We start from the raw sequence: 18,345 nt of genomic DNA, 5'->3' as shown, positions 1-18,345 counted from the left end.
CCCTCGCGCGGTGCCGTCCCCACCCTCGGTTGGCCCCGCCCCTGAGTGACGCACCGCGCTGCGATTGGCTGCCGCCCCGCCCTCTCGGCGACGCACGGCCCCGCGATTGGCTGCGGCGCCGCCCCGCCGGACGTCCCTGGCGGTGATTGGCCGCGGCGGCGCGCGGCCCGGTTCGAACGGCGGCCGTTGCGGCGCCGCCATTGGCACGGGCAGCGGCGGTTCCAGGTCAGTCCCGCGGCCGCCCCGCGACACCGGGCAGGGCCAGGCCGGGCCCGCTCCGCCCCCGCTCCCGCCCCGGGGCTTCCGCTCCATCGCCGAGCCCCCCTCTCCATCCCAGAGCCCCGCTGAGGCCGCTTCCCGCCCGCTCCCCCTCACAGCCCGGGCAGGCCTGAGGCGAGCCCCGCTCCGCGCCCCGTCCCCCCTCACGGTGTCGTGTCCCGCAGGCCGGTGATGGTGCGGGAGGACGAGAAGGGCATCCCGGTGCGCGTGGCGCTGCGCTGCCGGCCGCTGGTGCCCAAGGAGAGCAGCGAGGGCTGCCGGACGTGCCTGTCCTTCGTGCCCGGCGAGCCGCAGGTGAGCCCCGGGGGTCGCGGGGGTCCCCGGGGGTCCCGGCGCCGCCGCCAGCGCTGCCCCGTGCCTCTCGCCCGCAGGTGGTGGTGGGCAATGACAAAGCCTTCACCTACGACTACGTGTTCGACCCGTCCGCCGAGCAGGAGGAGGTGTTCAACACGGCGGTGTCGCCTCTGGTCCGAGGCATCTTCAAAGGTTTGTCCCGGGTTTTGCCCGTGCGGAGCCCGTTCCTCTCCGCAGAACGGGGGTGTGCTCTCTGAGGCTGCCGTGTGAGGCAGTTCTTGTGGAATGCCGGAGAGGTTTGGGTTAAAAGGGACCTTAAAGCCCACCCAGTGCCACCCCTGCCATGTGCAGGGACACCTTGCACTGTCCTAGGCTGCTCCAAGCCCTGTCCAGCCTGGCCTTGGACATTTCCAGGGATCCAGGGCAGCCACAGCTTCTCTGGGCTTCCCTGCCCTCACGGGCCCAGCCTGGCCTTGGACATTTCCAGGGATCCAGGGCAGCCACAGCTTTTCTGGGCTTCCCTGCCCTCACGGGGATTAATTCCTTCCCAATATTCCTCTGGCAGTGGGAAGCCATTCCCCTTGTCCTGTGACTCCAGCCATTATAAAATGTCCCTCTCCTTCCTTAGGGATAACACAAAGAATTGATAAACATCCTGTTCCAGGATGCTGCAGTGGAGCTGGGATGGCAGAGAATCTGTGCTGTTTCTGTTTAGCTCTAATAAAACATCCAGTCTTAACAAAGAGCTTAAATAACCATATTATCTGTGCTTTATGAAGTTTTCATTGCCTTTTTTCCCCCCCTCAGTGTTCCTGACTGTGACCTATGCTTAAAGCTGGTGTAAAGTGATGATTTTCTGCAAGGGCAGTTTTCAAAACTGCAGCTTTCAGTCTGCACGTGACTCACCCGGGTTCCTTTGTTCCCTCAGGATACAATGCCACCGTCTTGGCCTACGGACAGACGGGGTCAGGGAAAACCTATTCCATGGGAGGCACCTACACTGCCAACCAGGAGCACGAGCCCAGCGTGGGGGTCATCCCCAGGGTCATCAAGCTGCTCTTTGAGGAGAAGCAGCAAAGGCAGGACTGGGACTTCGTCCTCAAAGTTTCTTATTTGGAGGTAAAAGTTTGGTTTTTTTCAAGTTAGGAATAAAGGGAGCTTTGAGGTCACCTCCTTCAGGTTAATAAATATTGGTTAAATCAACCCCTAAGACTCCAGGAGGTTTTGTTAGTCCTTTCTGGTCCAAGGTGTCTTTCTCTGAAGGTGAAATGAGTACAATGTGATGCTAAGTTAGCCCTAATTTGGCTGGTAACTCTGAGCTGCTCCTGTGGTGCCTCCAGATTTACAACGAGGACATCCTGGACCTGCTGTGCCCCTCCCGAGAGCGCTCCCCCATCAGCATCCGGGAGGACCCCAAGGAAGGCATCAAGGTCTGCCCTGCTGGGGACTGAGGAGGGGCTTTGTGTGGGAGTTTCTGTCATCCCTGAAGCAGTGGGATGGGGATCATCCTTGTCTTGGGAGCAGCACAGAGATCCAGGGGTGGGATGCTCAGGGACAGCACAGCTTGCCAAGGAGCACACCCCGTCCCTCCTGCCCATCCCCTCTCTGGTGTGTGTCCCTGGGAGCTGCCTCTGCAGTACTTTATTCACACAAATCCCCTCCCCCTGAGCCCCTTCCTGTGACTGGCACAGCTCTCAGCTCCCTGCTTGGCCCAGGATATCCATGGATTTGTCCCAGGAGCCCTGAGGAGCTCTGTCTCCATCCCTGAGCCCAGCTGGCTCTGGTGCAGGCAGAGGAACCTGGGGGGTGTTTAGGAACAGCATCATGATGTGATTCCATGTTCCTGAAGTGAAATTCAGAACCAGTTTTTCCTGGGAGTTTCCATTCCAGCCCCCTGGCTGGAGTGATTCTTGGGAATGGGCTGGCACAGCCTGAGGTGCAGGGAGATTTTTCTGATCCCAGGTGGGACGAAGAGGAAGCAGAGGATAAACAATGTTTCCTTCCTGGCTACAGATTGTGGGGTTGACAGAAAGAAATGTCACCTGTGCCCAAGAGACCGTGTCCTGCCTGGAGCAGGGGAACAACTCCAGAACTGTGGGATCCACGGCCATGAATTCCCAGTCCTCCAGATCCCACGCCATCTTCACCATCTGCATCGACCAGAAGAAGAAAAATGACAAGTGAGTGTCATTGTGCTGCTGATGGGAGTTACTTTGCCAAAATTTCCTCATCCTGGTCCTGAGCTCTGCTTCCCAAGGCAGTTCAGGGTTTGGCTCTCTGAATTTTGAACTCCTGGGCTGCTCCTTTTCCACCTGGGAGAGTAAAAGAGTTTCTCTCTGCCCTAGGAATTGCAGTTTTCACTGCAAGCTGCACCTGGTGGATCTTGCTGGCTCTGAGAGACAAAAGAAGACCAAGGCTGAGGGAGACAGACTCAAAGAAGGTCTCTGGGCTGGGACTGGTGGAGTTTGGGTTTCTTTTCACTTGGGGCTTAATAAAAGAGCAAAACTTCTTTAACACTTTAATTTGCTTTTTTTAAAGCTTGTTAAAGTTTTAATGAGGGCAGGAAATGAGGAGCTTGGAGCTGTTGAGGTGGCTGTGCTCACTGTGAGCTTTGTCTGCAGGAATCAACATCAACAGAGGCCTCCTGTGCCTGGGGAATGTCATCAGTGCTCTGGGAGATGAGAACAAAAAGGGAGGCTTTGTCCCCTACAGAGACTCCAAGCTGACCAGGCTGCTGCAAGGTGAGAGAAGAGGATGACAAAGCCTAAACTTGCAAGTGTTTTTTAAATAACAAATGAGGAGAAAACTCCCCAGCTCAGAGCTGCTGCTGCAAAGGGATTTGCTTGTTTAATTTCTCACTGAAGCCAGGCCTTTCCTGGACTCTTATTTTAGGTTGCAAATGCAGTGAGATGAGCTCAAAACAAATCCTGCTCTCCTGCACTTTGTGTGACAGGAGGAAACAAGACAAATTCAGGGGCTATTTTTGGTGGGAGAAGGAAGAGGAGAAGTCTGGGAGCAGAGATCTATTATTGTACCTTAATTATAGCAACTCCCTGGGTGATGTCACCAGAATGAAGATCCAGCTCTCTGTGCTTTCCCTGGGATTTGTTTTCTTAGTCTGAATATCTGGTCTTTATTTTTCAATAGCTGGGATTTGTCTTTCCATGCATTTTATTTAAGTTGCCCTTTAATTTGGGCACAGCTTTAGTAATGAAATTACTGGGGTTTTTACAGTAATTACATAATTTGGTACAAATGCTCTTCAGTATTTTCCATGTCTGAAAGTACCTCATAAAACCTGGATTGGTCTGTGGCCCCTGTTTTTTTTTCTGATCAGTAGCTTTAAGAGCCAATTTGTATAAAACCAAAGGGTTTTATACAAACCCTGCAGCTTTGTGATCTGTTCTTAGCCAAAAATTCCTTAAATAGGAGAAAATTCTGGATATTTATGGAGGTCTTGTTGGGAGGGGCAAACCTGAAAGAACCAGGCCAGAAATGGCGTAAAGAAATTATTTATTAGGGCAACAACTGGGGCTTCTGGGGTGAATCCTTTGGTTTCAAAGCCTGACTTTGGCTTTCAAAAACCCACTTTAAAACAGAACAGAGTGTACAGAGGAGAAAGTAATGAATTTCACAAAATCCAGCTGTTTCATCTGCATTTTGGGGATGCACCCATGGCACTTCCCTGCCACTGTTGCTCTGACAGCTTTGCCATTGTTTCTTTTCCTTGCCAGACTCCCTGGGTGGGAACAGCCACACGCTGATGATTGCCTGTGTGAGCCCAGCAGATTCCAACCTGGAGGAGACCCTGAACACTCTGCGTTATGCTGACAGGGCCAGGAAGATCAAAAACAAACCCATTGTCAACGTGGACCCCCAGGCAGCTGAGCTGCACCAGCTGAAGCAGCAGGTACTGGGGGAACCCCTCAGCAAACCCCAAAGGAAGGCAGAACCTCACAAAAAATGCAAAACGTCCCTAATGTGCATTGCTCTGTCTCTGGAGGTGGCTGGGAAGGGGAGGTGTGGATATTTCTTGTTTTCCTGCAGCCAGAGAAAAGTGGTGGTGCTGGTGTAATTTAAATTTCCCAACAAATCATTGCCTGGTGAGCTGCAGGCACAGTTAAAAATACAGAGATGGTTTGGTGCCTTCCTGACATTCCTGCCTGTGTCCAGCACTCGAGGAAGGGGAAGATTTTCCCTGGGGTGATCCCAGAGGGAAGTGAAGAACCTTTTATTTGAAGAATAAATAACTTGAAGTATTGTAACAACACCACTCCTTTCCCCAGTCAGAGGTAAAAGGGGAATTTTGGAGCAGAGGAGTCAGGAAGACCAAGGATCCATGGAGCTGCTATATTTGCAATCAATAATTATTTGTCTCTGCAGGTCCAGCAGCTCCAGGTGTTGCTGCTCCAGGCCCATGGAGGGACCCTGCCCGTGGCTCTCAAGTAAGATTTGTTATTTAATGTCCTCTGGATGTGTATTTATCATACTCCAGAGAAGTCTCTGGATCTCTTAGCTCTGGGCAGTGCCGTGGAATGAGGGGAGAACAAATTGGTTGATTTTTTTGCCCCTCTTTTTGTCATCCTTGCTGGAATTCCCTGGGATATTTAGTTTTGTAGCAAGCACTTCATGATTGCAGAAATCTGTTGCATGAAGTAAAAGAGGAATCAGGAAACACCTCCTGAATAAATTCCTGTCTCTGAGACCCATCCATCCCTTTTCTCCTCACCCCTCTACCCCTAAATGTGGGGCAGTTCCACCCACATTATCCTTAAAAGCACAAAATCTGGGACAGAGTTGGACTGTGCAGGTGTTGTGTTCTGGGGATGTTCCAAAACCAAGAACATGGAGTTCACAACCTCTGTTTGGAGGTTTTCCTGCATTCTGGAAGTGTCCAAGGCTTGGACAGACCCTGGAGCAGCCTGGTCTGTGGAAGGTGTTCCTGCCCATGGTGGGGTGGAGCTGGATGAGCTTTAAGATCCTTCCCTCCCAAGCCATTCTGGGCTATTTATTTAAATTATTTAGAGAATAATAATAATTTTGGAGGTAACTTCAGTGCTGTCCCAAAGCCCAAACTCACCCCCAGCTGCTCCTTGCTGTTGCAGTGGTTTGGCCCCCTCAGAGAGCCTCCAATCCCTGATGGAGAAGAACCAATCCCTGCAGGAGGAGAACCAGAAGCTGAGCCAGGGGCTGAGTGAGGCTGCTGGGCAAACAGCACAGATGCTGGAGAGGATCATCCTGGTAAGTTCAGTTATCCCAGGACAGCTCTACTGAGAGTGAATCAACAGCAGCTCCTGTATATGACATATTGAGAATCTCTCTTAAGTGTTCCTTTCACATTGATTCCAAATCAGTCAGAACCAAAAACCTGCCTGAATCTGTTGGTCTTTAGTTTCCTTTTGGAAAAAGGAGACTTGAATCTTTCAACTTTTTTAGTACTTTAAATATTTTGGTTTAATGTTTTAAATAGCACTTGCACACTTGTGCTCTCCCTTTCTCAGCTGTTTTTTTCCTGCTGCCTGCAGTGTCTATCCCTGAAAAATGCTGTGAAACCCAGGCTGGTGGCCTTGACCATGAAAGATCTTTCAGTGCATTGATTTTCACTCTGTCAATCTTTTACTGCAAATTATCAGCTGATTTCTGGCTTCTTATCTTCTACAATTCAATATAATTCTGATTTCTTTAGACAGAGCAAGAAAATGAGAAGATGAATGCAAAGCTAGAGCAGCTCCAGCAGCACGCTGTGTAAGTGTCCCCATTCCCTTCTCCTGGGATAATGTCCTTGGGAATTCAGTGTTTGCAGTGGGATGAACTGGATCCACTCAGCTGGGATTTGTTCATCCAGAATTAATTCAGAGTGGGGGAAGTTGTTCTTCCCTGGCACAAACTCAGCATGGACTTGCTCCCATGTTTGCAGGTGCAAGTTGGATCTGCAGAAGCTGATGGAGACTGTGGAAGATGAGGAGTTAAAGGAAAATGTGGAGGTGATCCGGAACCTGCAGCAGGTGCTGGCTGAGCTGCAGGTAAGGCTGAGCCCAGGGAGGGGAGGGTTGTGACAGCAATGCCAGGAAATCTGGGATTCCACTCCAACAGCTTCCCTCAAGGAGCCCAGCAATTAACAGTGTGAAATGACTCTTGAGATCCACTTCAAAACTGTCCTGTTGTGCTGTAATGCTGCAGAAAGGCCACTTGTGCTGCTCCTGGGGGGAAGGGAAGGAGGAATCTACATGAAAAACCTGATGCTGGAGCTTGGCATGGATTTACAGTCCCTGAATTGGATGGAGTGCTCCAAACTTGGTGATTTTTAGGGACAATGTAAATTGCAGGGGTCTGAACTGAAATTGTTAAGTAAAAGCTTCCAGGCTTTTGTCTAATGGAGGAATTTCAGTTCTGCCTCACTGGACATTCCTCTGTTCTTGCCTCCTCCTCTTCCTGTTCTCTCCAGTGCTGGAGTTCAGGGAAGATTTCAAGGAATGGCTTTTCCAGCTAGAAAAGGAGGAGTTTCCTCACGTCCTTGAGGAGGAGGATGATGGTCTCCTCTTTCCAGAGAGGTCCTGGCCAGAGGAGAATCACATTGTGCTTTGCCATAATGTGCCAACAGACTGTTATTTCCTTCATTTTATTTCATATTTCCCTTCTCACCCAAATTTTCTCTGTCCACCAGAGTGAAAACGCTGCCATCACAGAAGCTGCTGCAGAGCTGCCAAACTCTGAACAGGATTCTCCAGGTGTAAGTGAGGGGCTCAGCAGTGCACACCTCACTGGGGCGTGGTTTTATCTCCTCATCACTTTTATCTGCTCCCTCCTGCTCATTTTCTAACCCAAATGCTTGATAAATCATCACCCTTGTCTGTGCTGTTTCAAGCTCAATGTGTTCCCAGTAAAGAACCTGTTCTCATTTCTGAGTATCTGATTTTTTTACATTAAAATGAATCTGAAGTGCTCTGTAGAGGCAGAGATGATGTCATTCAGGAGCTCTGGATTGGCCTCTCCTCATGGCTGTGTCTCTGCAGGGAGCAGAAGTGGGCCAGGAATCCAAGAGAGCCTCTGACTTCAGCACCCAGCACGCCCTGCGCCAGGCACAGCTCTCCAGGGAGCTGCTGGAGCTCAACAAAGCCCTGACTCTGAAAGAGGCCCTGGCCAAAAAAATGTCTCAAAATGATACTCAGCTTGGGCCCATTCAGTCCCAGTACCAGGTAAAGCTGAAATCCTCCTTGGTCAGTTTGTTTTCCCCAATTCCTGCTGGGGAGGGAAGGGAGGAGATCTGTCCTCAGGAGCCTGTTCTGATTTGGGTCTGTTCCTTAAGCTGGGTCCCTGCTCCCTTGGGCACTGTTCCCTGCTGTGCTGGGATCTCCCATCTCTGAAATCATTCAGTCAGGACGTGGCCCCAGTGTGCCCACCAAAGCTGCAGAGTGTGCTGGGCCAGCCCTGTGACCCTCACACTGCTCTGAGATGAGCTGCTTTAGCAGCCTGCTGCGAAGGAGTGGGGCTTTTCAAGGTTTCTCAGTCTTAAACCTTTGCCTCAGGGTGTCTTTCCAAGGATTTTATTTGGAGATGTCTTCTTCTTGTCCTTTCTAGACCAATATCAGGGATCTGGAATTGGAGGTCAGCAACTTGCAGAAGGAAAAGGAGGAGTTGGTCCTTGCTCTGCAAATGGCAAAGAAGGACATCAACCAGGCCAAGTAAGAGGGCTCTGCCTGCAGCTCTGGGGCTTGTCAGTGTGTCTGAAAATCCAATGTCTTGCACTTCCATCATCTGTAAAAGCTCTTTTTTGGTGTAAAAGTATCCCTTTAATGTGCCAGGAGCTGGAAAGAAGCTTTCAGCAGCAGCAGAGGTGGCAGAGGTGACATTTGGATTTGTTGTTTCTCTCCAGGCTGAGCGAGCGGCGCCGGAAGAGGCTCCAGGAGCTGGAAGCACAAATTAGTGAGCTCAAGAAGAAGCTGAATGAGCAGTCCAAGCTCTTGAAGCTGAAGGAATCCACAGAGCACACAGTGTCCAAACTGAACCAGGAGATCAGGGTAACCAACAAGCACTTCTGACTTGAGCCAGTGTGGGCAAAGCAGCTCCCTGACAGGAGTCCCAGAAATCCCTGACAGGATTCCCAGAAATCCCTGACAGGAATCCCAGCCTGACAGGAATCCACTTTCTGTTTAGTCAGACTGAAAATAGCAGTTTTTGGCAAGATTCCTGTGGCTACATGACCACAACAGGCAGATGACTAGTGAGATTTGGGAGGAAAATAAGTCCAAAGTATCATCTGGCATTTCTAATTTATTGCCTCAGTCAAGTAATTTGATTTCTCTTTGATTTCCCAAAATTATGCCTGCATTTGTCTTCCTTTTATGCCTTAAAAAACCCCTGTTTTTTAGCACTTTGAGAGTGTCCTGACTGGGAGCACAGCAAGATTTCCCACCTGCCACTCCCCACACTTGGCAGGCACAGGGGGGAATGGAGGTTGAAGCTCTTTGGGTTGTAAATCCTGGGTAATTCTTCCAGCCCCTGGTGTTTTTCAGGAAATGAAGCAGCAAAGGGTGCAGCTGATGCGTCAGATGAAAGAAGACACCGAGAAATTCAGGCAGTGGAAGCAGCAGAAGGATAAGGAGGTGATCCAGCTGAAGGAAAAGGTGAGCAAACAAGCCCCTCACACTATTCCTCCCTCCAAAGGACTGCCTGAAGGTTGCTTTAACTTAGAAGAGCTGGGAATGCTTTGAAGAGAAGCTTGGCTCGTGTGGCTGCCACTTTTCACCACTTGGACTTGTTTGTGGCTGGAGATCTTCAAGCTCTTGCCACAGCTGTGACTCTGCTCTAAAGTAGAAAGCAAAAATAGTCAATATTTGAAGGATTTACAGTTGTAGGGTTTGGCCTCAGCATTGGGAAGTTTTTAAACTTCCAAAGAAATGTTGGATCTACAGAATCCAGCTGCTTGTGGTGGCTGAGTGCAACGGCCAGCAAACATCTGGAGTTTGATGTCACAGCAATTCCTGCCCCTCAGTGCCTTGGGGTGCTCAAGCTGGAATTTTAGGGGTGCAACCTTTCCTTTGTAATGAAAAATGTGACTTTTCCAGCTGTTTCTCCTTGCAGGACCGTAAGAGACAATATGAGCTCCTCAAGCTGGAGAGGGATTTCCAGAAACAGGCCAACGTCCTGCGGCGCAAAACTGAGGAGGTGAGGAGCCAGCCCCTCCTGGAAATCCCAACAGTCCCTAAGGTCTGCCAAGTGGGGCTGGAGGAAGGAACAGCATACACAGAAACCTCTGGAAGGAAGTTTAGAGGCTGGGAAAAAAATCTCTCTGTAGAGAGAGAAATCCCCATTTCTGCTTTTGAGGGATCCCAGTTAAATTTGCTCCTTAAAGGCCAGGTGGCTCTGGGTGCCAGGTGGCTCTGGGTGAGTCCCAGGCTCCTGTGGCAAATCCATGCAGATGCCCAAGGTAGAAGTGGGAAATGAATTGGTGGATTTACAAGGTTGCAGTTCAAAATCCTTTCACGGATGGCTTTGTAAAAGAAATTCACCTTTAACCTCTCATTTTGGGTGTTTTCTTCTCCCTTCAGGCCTAGAAGGAGCTTTTCTTTAAAGGTAGGATATCAGCAAAGAAAATAAATCCAGGGCAGAACTCCTTGAGTTAAAGCAGAATAATCTCAGATTTATTAACCTTGTGCTGTCACTGTCCCAGGGTTTGCCCTGGGCTGGGAATCCCTGGTGTTTCCAGCTGTAGCAGGTGATTTGCAGTCCCTGCTCAGCTCCTTGGGGAATGTTTTCCAGGCAGCAGCTGCCAACAAACGCCTGAAGGATGCCCTGCAGAGGCAGAAGGAGGTGGCAGATAAACGGAAGGAGACCCAAAATCGGGGCATGGAAGGAATTGCTGCACGAGTCAAAGTGGGTAACAGTGTTTGACATCCCTGCAGTGGGCAAACTGGGATTTGGGGTGGGTGCTGCTGGCCTTGGTGGCTGGAGCACAGCAGCAGGACCAGGGAATTGCAGTGGGATTATTCAGGATTCAGTCCTGCAGTTGAGCTCAACCACTGGCTTTTGGGGGTTGTTTTTCCAGAGCTGGCTTGCAAATGAAGTTGAGGTTCTTGTCAGCACTGAGGAAGCTCGAAGACACCTGGCAGACCTGCTGGAGGACAGGAAAATCCTTGCAAAAGAGCTCCTTCAGCTGCAAGAGAAGAAAGATGCTGGAGAAAACCCCCCTCCAAAGCTGCGAGTAAGAAGAAATTCCCCTTTTCCCACCCCACTCCTCTGGCTGTTCAGCAATACTGGATTCATTCTTCTCTCTCCTACTTGACCTGTTCCCTCAGAAGGTGGGGATGGATCCCACCCTCTCTGAGAGAAAGGGTTAATATTTTTATCCTCTGACTTGTCAGGGACAAGCAGTGCTGAAGGAACTTGTTTAATGGAATTTGGGGAATTTTTTTCCCTGAAAGGGCAGTCAGACTTTGGAACGGGCTGCCCAGGGAAGTGGTGGAATCACCATCCCTGGAAGTGCCCAAAAACCATCTGGGTGTGGCACTTGGGGACATGGGTGACCCATCAGTGTTGGACTCAAGCTGTGGGAGAGCTTTTCCATCCTCAAGGATTCTGAGGGATGTGAGTGTCCCACCCTCCTTAGCACAGGCCTTTGGGGAGGAACAGTGGAACTGAAGCTGTGGGGAGATGCCTGGAGGCTTTCCTAGCTGGAATATCTGTAAATGTGTGATTTGCTGCCTGTCCCTGCCCTGCATCCCTGTGTGCTGTGCTTCCAGAGGCGCACCTACTGCCTGACTGACCTGCAGGCTCTGGACACCGATGTCTCTGTTGCCAAGCAGATTGAGAGCCTGCAAACAGAGATGGAGCTCAGGTGAGCCTCTCACCCACACAGCCTTGCCTCTGCCTTTTCTCGTTTCCATCCCAGCTCTCTGGGAGGTGGAGCAGGATGTAAAACACACAGACTGACACTGGAATGATGAGGGAAAGCTTTTTCACTCAGTGCAAGAGAAGTTGCTTTGGTCTGTTTCCTTAACCAGCACCCTAACCTGCTTTAGAGCCACTGCTAAAGCAAAGTATTTTTCCAAAGCTTCAAGGTTCAAAATCATCTTTACAGTCTGATTCATAGTGATGGACAAACATTTTTCCTCTGCATCTATGGTCTATAATCATATTTACACTGGGTGTCAGCAAAGAAAGCCTTCCAATGCTCCATGGACCACCTTTGGTGTTTGATGGGATGGTTGGCCAAGCTCTGTCTCCACAGAGGAAAACATCCCCCATGGTAAATTGTAACTGAAAACAGAACTGAGATATAATTACATCAAGAATCTGCATCTTCATACCCGGGGTGATAGGGAGTGGCATCTGAAGTTTTGTCTTTGTTTTGTTCAAAGCCAAAAAAGCCAAAATTTGAGGCAAAAATCCATTTTTACAGAACCAAGAATTTCCAGTTCTTGGGGTTCAAAGGACACTTCAGGAAGGAATTTGGTACCAACACCCCATCCATCAGAGGGATTTATAACACATGGTGAAAGATGTGGAGGAGTAGTTTTTGGTATTGGCCAAGTATCTACTGGCAAACTGACCAGACAAGCTGAAAATGGCTTTTCAGGGGCTGAAACCCCCAAACCCCTTTCCTGGGTTTTCCTGGCTGGAATGTTTCCAAAATGTGGGGAAATACTCACAAACTTAGACTGGGTGTTTTGAGCTGTCAGTGAGCACCTCTGGGGGAAAAACCTCCACTTTTATTTGGGAATGTGGAGTGGAGGCAAAACTCCCCAGGGAAGCACTGCAGGATCCAGGTGCTCTACTGAGCAGCAAAAATCTCAATTTGTACTATTTTACTCAATATTCTGGGAACAGTCACATTATCCCAGAAACCAGCCCTGGTTTTCTCCTGTGTTGTAACCCCAAATCCATGGATTTTCCATGATTCCAATCCCAGGAGTGCCCAGATAGCAGATCTGCAGCAGAAACTCCTGGATGCAGACAATGGAGATCGGGCCAAGCAGCGCTGGGACAGCATTGCCACCATCCTGGAGGCCAAATGTGCTCTGAAGTATCTCCTGGGAGAGGTAAACCCTGCATTTTCCTCTTTTGGCCTTGAAAATAAAGGCTGTAAGTCTGCTTAGCCACAAATAACAGGAAGTGACCAAAGGAATTTGAGTGGAGCCCTCTTGTAGTGGATGAGGTTTATTTCCCTCTCAAGTTTGGATTAGAGTAATCTGTATGGGGGAGTGAAGTCTGAAAGGCAGGGAAGAGGAGAGTGGAATAGATGAGGGTCTGGAGATACCAGCTAAATGCTTGCATGGGGAAAGCAAAAAATGAATTTCAGAAGTGGAAGAGAAGAAAAAGTATCTGAAATACTTCCTGAGCAGGCAGAGAAACAAGGGCAGTGCTGGCAGGTCAGGGGAAGCAGTGGAATTGGTGTGGAGATGGGAAAAAGAGAAACTGGGGACTTGTGGGATCAGGGAAAGAGCAACTGAAGGACAAAATTACCTGTTGCTCCATGGTGCTTGGAAATCAAAGGAGAAGGGTGAAAAGGAAAATGCTTCAAGTGCTGCAGGAAGGGAGGTGAATTCATAACTGTGAGCAAGACCCTCAGCTCCCTGGTTTGCACTTCCAGAGTGTCTGCCTCTGGATCTCTCTGGTGTCCTTGGTGCTGAGGGCTGGTCCAGTTCCTGGGGTGGCTGGAAGTTACAGGGATGCTTCTCCTCCACACTGCAGCACCTGTCCCAGCAGGGAATCCCTGTCCCAGCAGGGAATCCCTGTCCCAAGCCATGCCTTGCTCTTGTTTTCCAGCTGGTCTCCTCCAAAGTGCAGGAGAGCAAACTGCAGAGCGGCCTGCAGCAGAGCCAGGCCAGCTGCTCTGATGTGCAGAAGATGCTGATGGAAGAGAGAAACCACATAGCAGAGATGGAGGCAGAGTTCCAAAATCAGATTTTGGTGCAGGAACAGCAACACCAGGAAAAGGTGAACCACAGCTCATGGAAATCTTGGAGTCTGATCTCCAGGCCTGCTCAGAGAGAAAGGCAAAGGGGGATGTGCTGAAATGAAACTGGTGCTGAATATCAGCTCAAATTTTGTTGGATTTTTGCAGATGGTTCATTCAAACAAAGAAATCTCTGTATTTATCCTGTGTAAATTGGTTTATTCAGTAACTTTCCTCCTGCTTTAAATGAGGAGGTTACACCTGAGCACAAGATCACTTTTCATATAGATCAGGGTGGAATTGTGCTGGAAGTGACAGGAAATTTCCCTGAACCTGGATTTTGATGCCAAGTGCTCCTTTCAGGATTTCACCCCTGTTTATTCCAACTTGCTTTTAGGTTCTGTACCTGCTCAGCCAATTCCAGCAGAAAGAAGCAGCAGAGAAGAGATTGGAAGATTCCCTGAACGAGCAGGAGAAACAACTGCAGGAGCGACTGCGGTTCCAGGTGCAGGGGCTGGGAGAGTTTGGGATCCTTTGGGATTAGGAGAAGGATTGTGTGGAATTATGAGAAGGATTGTGTGTTCCCTTTGCAGAAGCCTGCATGGGATGGTTGCTGTGCAGGCTGGAATAACCCTGAGGGATTTTCTCTTATTTATCTCCAATGAAACAAATTTCCTCTTATCCTGCAAACAGGAGGAAGAGCTGGAAAAAATGAGGGAGATCTGTGAGAAGAACCAGGAACTCCTCCGGGAAAATGACAATCTGAAACAGGTAGAGCACAGACACCAGAGCCTTGTGGCAGTTGGGTTTGATGGATTTTGCAGAGCTAATTCTTGTCCCTTTTGACAGAAACTGCTGCTCCTTCAAGTTGCCAGTGGCCAGAAGATCCGGCACATCCAGCAAAGGCCACCTGAGTCTCCAGACTCTTCTTTTGATTATGTTCCACCCAAAGTAAGAAAGAGGCTGCACAGTTTGTGTTGCACCTGAATTCTTTGCCAGAGTTAATCTTGGCTATTGATAATGTGGTTTTCTTTCTCCTAAGCTGCTTTTACCAGGCACTTGTTCTGCTCATTGAAGTGGCCCCTTCAGTCCTTTCCAGAAGACTCAAATACTTTACATTAGTTTTTTGGTTAAAAAAGAAAAAACAAACAAACCCCCAAACCTGTTTCCTCATTGTAGTTCTGACTCTATTCTCCTTCACAATCCAGATTGTTTTTCTGTAGCATTCCCAGTCTTTAAATTATGGAGCAAGGCACATGTTTCACAGCAAACTTTGCTGCTTTGCATAGGGCCAAATCTTAGTGCTGGGAGGAAGAAATGATTTAAAATTCTTTGGACAGCAGTGTGTGACACTTGTTTTTTGTCATGTGATGTGTCAACAACTCAGGCTTCAGAGGATTTGTCATCAATAGTTTAAATTGAATTTTCAATCCTGATAATTGGATCTTTTTTCCCTTCTCTCGCTCCACAACCTTCTTGGCTGTGAGGGACTCTGAAAACCCTGATAAAACCTTATTAAAATGTAATCATTATTAATATTTTTCATGAAATACAGCTGATTTTTGGTGGCCTAACCCTGGTGCTCCTGTGTTGCAGCCCCGGTGCCGCCGGCAGACGACGGCCAAGCCCCGAGCGCCCAGCCCCGAGGTGGATGTGGAGGAGCTGCTCTCTGACCCTGGGGAGCTGGAGGATTCTGACTGGCTTCCAGGGAAAGCAGGCAGAGGAACCAAGAAAAACCTCATGGGGGTAAGATCCAGCTGCCCTTGATCCAGTGTCTGTTAGGGGATCAGTTGCTTCAGGGGCTGGGCAGGGAGCTGAGAGGTGCCGTGTCTCCACTGCTCTCAAAGTGGCAGGAATGGGTTATTTGGGTGCCTGGGGACATTTGGGACATTCCCACAGACATAGCAAAGATTGTCTGCAGTCAGCAAGACCTTCCTGGACAGGTTTTCCCTGTCCAAGTCACTTTCTCCCATGTTCTGTCCTGCTGCCTGTGTCTGACCTGGCCTCTGCTTTAGGAACAGCCCCAACAGCAGCCAGATCCACCCAGGGAGCCAATTTTAGGGGGGGGGGGGGAAAAAAAAAAAAAAAAAAAAAGATGGCCTGTTGTGCATCCCTGTTTCCTTTGGGAACCTGCAGCTTCCAGTCCTGACAGAGCCTCAGCTTCCATCTGTCTGTCAGTCTGGAGCTTCAGCCTCTGGCTTAGAGAATTCCCGAGGCTTTTGGGCTGGGAACTCCCTCTTTTTGTGGAAGTGTGGCACAGAAACTGGGATCCTTAACCTCCAGTCAGGCACTGAGTAACTGAAGGTACTTCTGTAGATCCCGAAGATGGATCTGTAGGTGGAAGGGTTTTATTCTGGACATTAGGAAGAAAATTATTCTGGGATGTAGCAAAATGCGAAATGCGACAAGGGGCAGCTTGGGGCTGTCCCTGTCCTTGAGATGCCACAGCTGGCAGGACCTGGAGCACTCCAGGAGCATCCTGGCCATTGTTCCCCCTTGCCTCCTCCACAGTGCTCGTGCAAGGGCCGCTGTGGGAACAGGCAGTGTGGCTGCAGGAAGCAGAAGTTGGGATGCACCGACGGCTGCAGCTGCGCCGCGGCCACGTGCAGGAACAGGGAGCGGGGCCTGGTGAGTGCTGCTGGCTCTGGGGGCTGGGGCAGGAGCAAAGCTGGATGAAGGGATCATTCCCACACGAGCATAGTTTGTCCAGGCAGAGTATGTGCACTTTGCTGAAACTCTGTGAAATGTCACTAATTAGTGCCTCTCTGGTAACTGAGCAAAATTTTCCACTGCAGGACCAGACTCTGCCTTTCAGGACAGAATTTTGGAGATTCACAGCAAAGATTTTCGTGTTCCCACTTCTCATCCACAAATCTGAGGATAAACAGTTTCAATTTCCCTTTTGGACTCAGTAAATTAAAGTTTTGTCTTTGGCTTCAGACAACACAAAACCCTGACTCATTCCCAGATTTCTTTTTTAAGAATGGAAGGGATGGTTTGGGGGAGGGGGTTGTAGCAGCAGGAAGGTCCATGAGAAACTGATGTTCCTAGTGGGAATTTTGCTCTTGGATCTCAGAGACGTGGAGAAGGGACATCCCATGGTGCTCTAATTATTGCCTATTTTATGGAGGCCTAGTCTGAGCTGCAGATCCTGTACTGTGGAAAACTTCCCAGCTGGAGAGCAGGGGCTGTGGTGGGAAGGGAGGGGATGGATGTTCTGCCAGAGCTTCACCCTCTGCTGCCCCTCAGGAAACCACAACATGTGAGGAGAACAAAAGGGACTCAGAGGGGTCCTTGAAGCTGGAAGACCCCACGGAGGTGAAAGCAGAAGAGAGCTTCTTCCAGCCCGTGTGTATCACTCCAACCACCAAGGTATTCCCAGGGGACAGCAGAGCTGCTGAAGGAGGGGGCTTGGAGGGAAATCACCCCAGAGGAGGAGCTGCTGCTGGAAAACTGCACAGCTCCAGGCAGCTCGTGTGGAAGTCGAAGGGGTGCTGAATTCTTGTTTCCTCACTGAAATGATGCCATGAGCTTGTCACGTTTTCCTGCAGCTCCTTCAGCAAGGAGAGGGGGGGAGCGAGGAGTTTGCAGGGTAAAATCCTGTCTGTCCATGTTCAGAGTGACCTCTCTGACCTGACACATCTCATTTCACCTCAGCTAAACAAATTCCCTTATCCCATGGGAACCCACCTATTCCAACTGCTCTCTCTCCCTGCTGGATCTTGATATTTTGTCCAAAAAATTGTCTTTTTCCTGACTTGAGTAAAAAAAGCCACTCTTGAGGCTGGCCTGGCACTTGGTGTCCTGCTGCCTCGGGTGGGTCACCCCAGCTGTGACTAACTCCAAGGATTGTCCCTTGCTTTCCCACAGGTCCTGCAGGACATCACAGAGCAGGAGGCGCTCCTGAAGATTCCCAGCACTGCTGCCTCCCTGCTCGGGAGGGATGAGGAGTCCCAGGAGAACCAGAACCCCTTTGGGAGGAGGAAGAAGAGGATGCTGAGCAGCAACATCAGCTTCTTCTCAGGCTGCACCCCCATCAAGGAGTAGTTTACCTGACCTGGAGCTTTCCCATCCCTTTAGGCCACATTCCTGGTGATTTTTGAGGGAGTTGGATTCTCCTGCTGGAGCAGCAGCTCCTGCCCTCAGCAAGGGAGTCAAGCTGCTTCTTTCTTTGTTATGTCTCTGTAAATATTTGTGTGTTGGGGCCAGGTGGGGGGTAAGAATCTGTCCTCTGGAATTCCTGGAGTGAATGGAGGGATTTTCCAGGTGGGTGTTCCCAGCTCCCTCCCTCCTGCTGAGCTGTGAATGCTGGGTACGGTTTCACCTCAAATCTTGAGAGAGCTTTGCCTCTGCCCTGGAGCTCTGCTCCTGCCTCTGCCCATGGAGCCTGAAGGAACTTTTCCTGCTGCCCTGGGAGAGCCATGGAGTGAGAAGGCCCTGGCTGAAGTCTTAAAGCAGCAGCTCTGAGCTGCTCAGGCTTTCTGGCCCCTTTGGCCGCTGGACTGTCTTTATTCAATGAACTTAGAAACTTGACTTATGTGAATAATGTAGGAATTTTAACTCTGGTTTGTGATTTTAATAAAGGAGTTACTAAAGAAACCAGGCTTGGTGTTGGAAGTATTGTGTACAACATTCCCCAGCCTCCCCTGGCCTCTCTGCACTTAAATTTGGTCTTAAAACCAGTCCAGGAGTTGCTGACCATGTGACCTGTTCAGGTCTTTCTGTCCTGACACCCCAAACAAGTTCCTGCTCCTTTTCCTTGCCCTCAGCCCTAAGTTATGAGTCTCAGCAGGAAGAAAAGGTGATAAATGTAAACTTTTATATTTTTCCTCTTCTGCCACTGGGTGTGACGTGCACAGGGCTGTGGGATTTGGGCA

General features: G+C 49.8%; 1 protein-coding gene across 2 annotated transcripts; it reads left to right on the top strand.

The window, feature by feature from the left end:
* The first annotated feature begins 180 nt into the window (after positions 1–180).
* KIF4A (kinesin family member 4A) lies at positions 181–18,067 on the top strand. Of its 2 annotated transcripts, XM_039722593.1 has the most exons (31): positions 181–225; positions 444–573; positions 651–765; positions 1,502–1,692; positions 1,914–2,003; positions 2,587–2,753; positions 2,919–3,013; positions 3,195–3,314; positions 4,308–4,483; positions 4,957–5,018; positions 5,679–5,814; positions 6,260–6,318; positions 6,491–6,596; positions 7,238–7,303; positions 7,587–7,769; positions 8,152–8,255; positions 8,447–8,591; positions 9,087–9,197; positions 9,655–9,738; positions 10,333–10,446; positions 10,619–10,774; positions 11,313–11,407; positions 12,482–12,611; positions 13,339–13,509; positions 13,866–13,973; positions 14,162–14,239; positions 14,318–14,419; positions 15,065–15,214; positions 15,980–16,096; positions 16,718–16,840; positions 17,339–17,515. In XM_039722593.1, exons 2-31 carry the CDS (start codon positions 451–453, stop codon positions 17,513–17,515), a joined length of 3,654 nt encoding a protein of 1,217 aa, XP_039578527.1. In that variant the 5' UTR covers positions 181–225; positions 444–450. The 2 variants fall into 2 exon arrangements, with proteins under 2 accessions (XP_039578527.1, XP_039578528.1); XM_039722594.1 differs by lacking the exon at positions 181–225 and having other exon boundaries at positions 451–573; positions 17,339–18,067.
* The last annotated feature ends 278 nt before the right edge of the window (positions 18,068–18,345 follow it).

The sequence above is a fragment of the Passer montanus genome, unplaced genomic scaffold (assembly GCF_014805655.1).
Source record: "Passer montanus isolate IOZ18808 unplaced genomic scaffold, ASM1480565v1 scaffold49, whole genome shotgun sequence".
Taxonomy (NCBI): Eukaryota; Metazoa; Chordata; class Aves; order Passeriformes; family Passeridae; genus Passer; species Passer montanus.
Note: the sequence above shows the minus strand (reverse complement) of the source record. Positions and strands in the feature narration are given on the sequence as shown.

Excerpts from the sequence above, each read along its gene's own strand:
- KIF4A (XM_039722594.1), top strand. The coding sequence starts at position 451 with ATGGTGCGGGAGGACGAGAAGGGCATCCCGGTGCGCGTGGCGCTGCGC. Across the intron at positions 6,319-6,490 it reads CAGCTCCAGCAGCACGCTGT|GTGCAAGTTGGATCTGCAGA; the intron begins GTAAGTGTCCCC and ends CCATGTTTGCAG. Across the intron at positions 14,240-14,317 it reads AAAATGACAATCTGAAACAG|AAACTGCTGCTCCTTCAAGT; the intron begins GTAGAGCACAGA and ends CCCTTTTGACAG.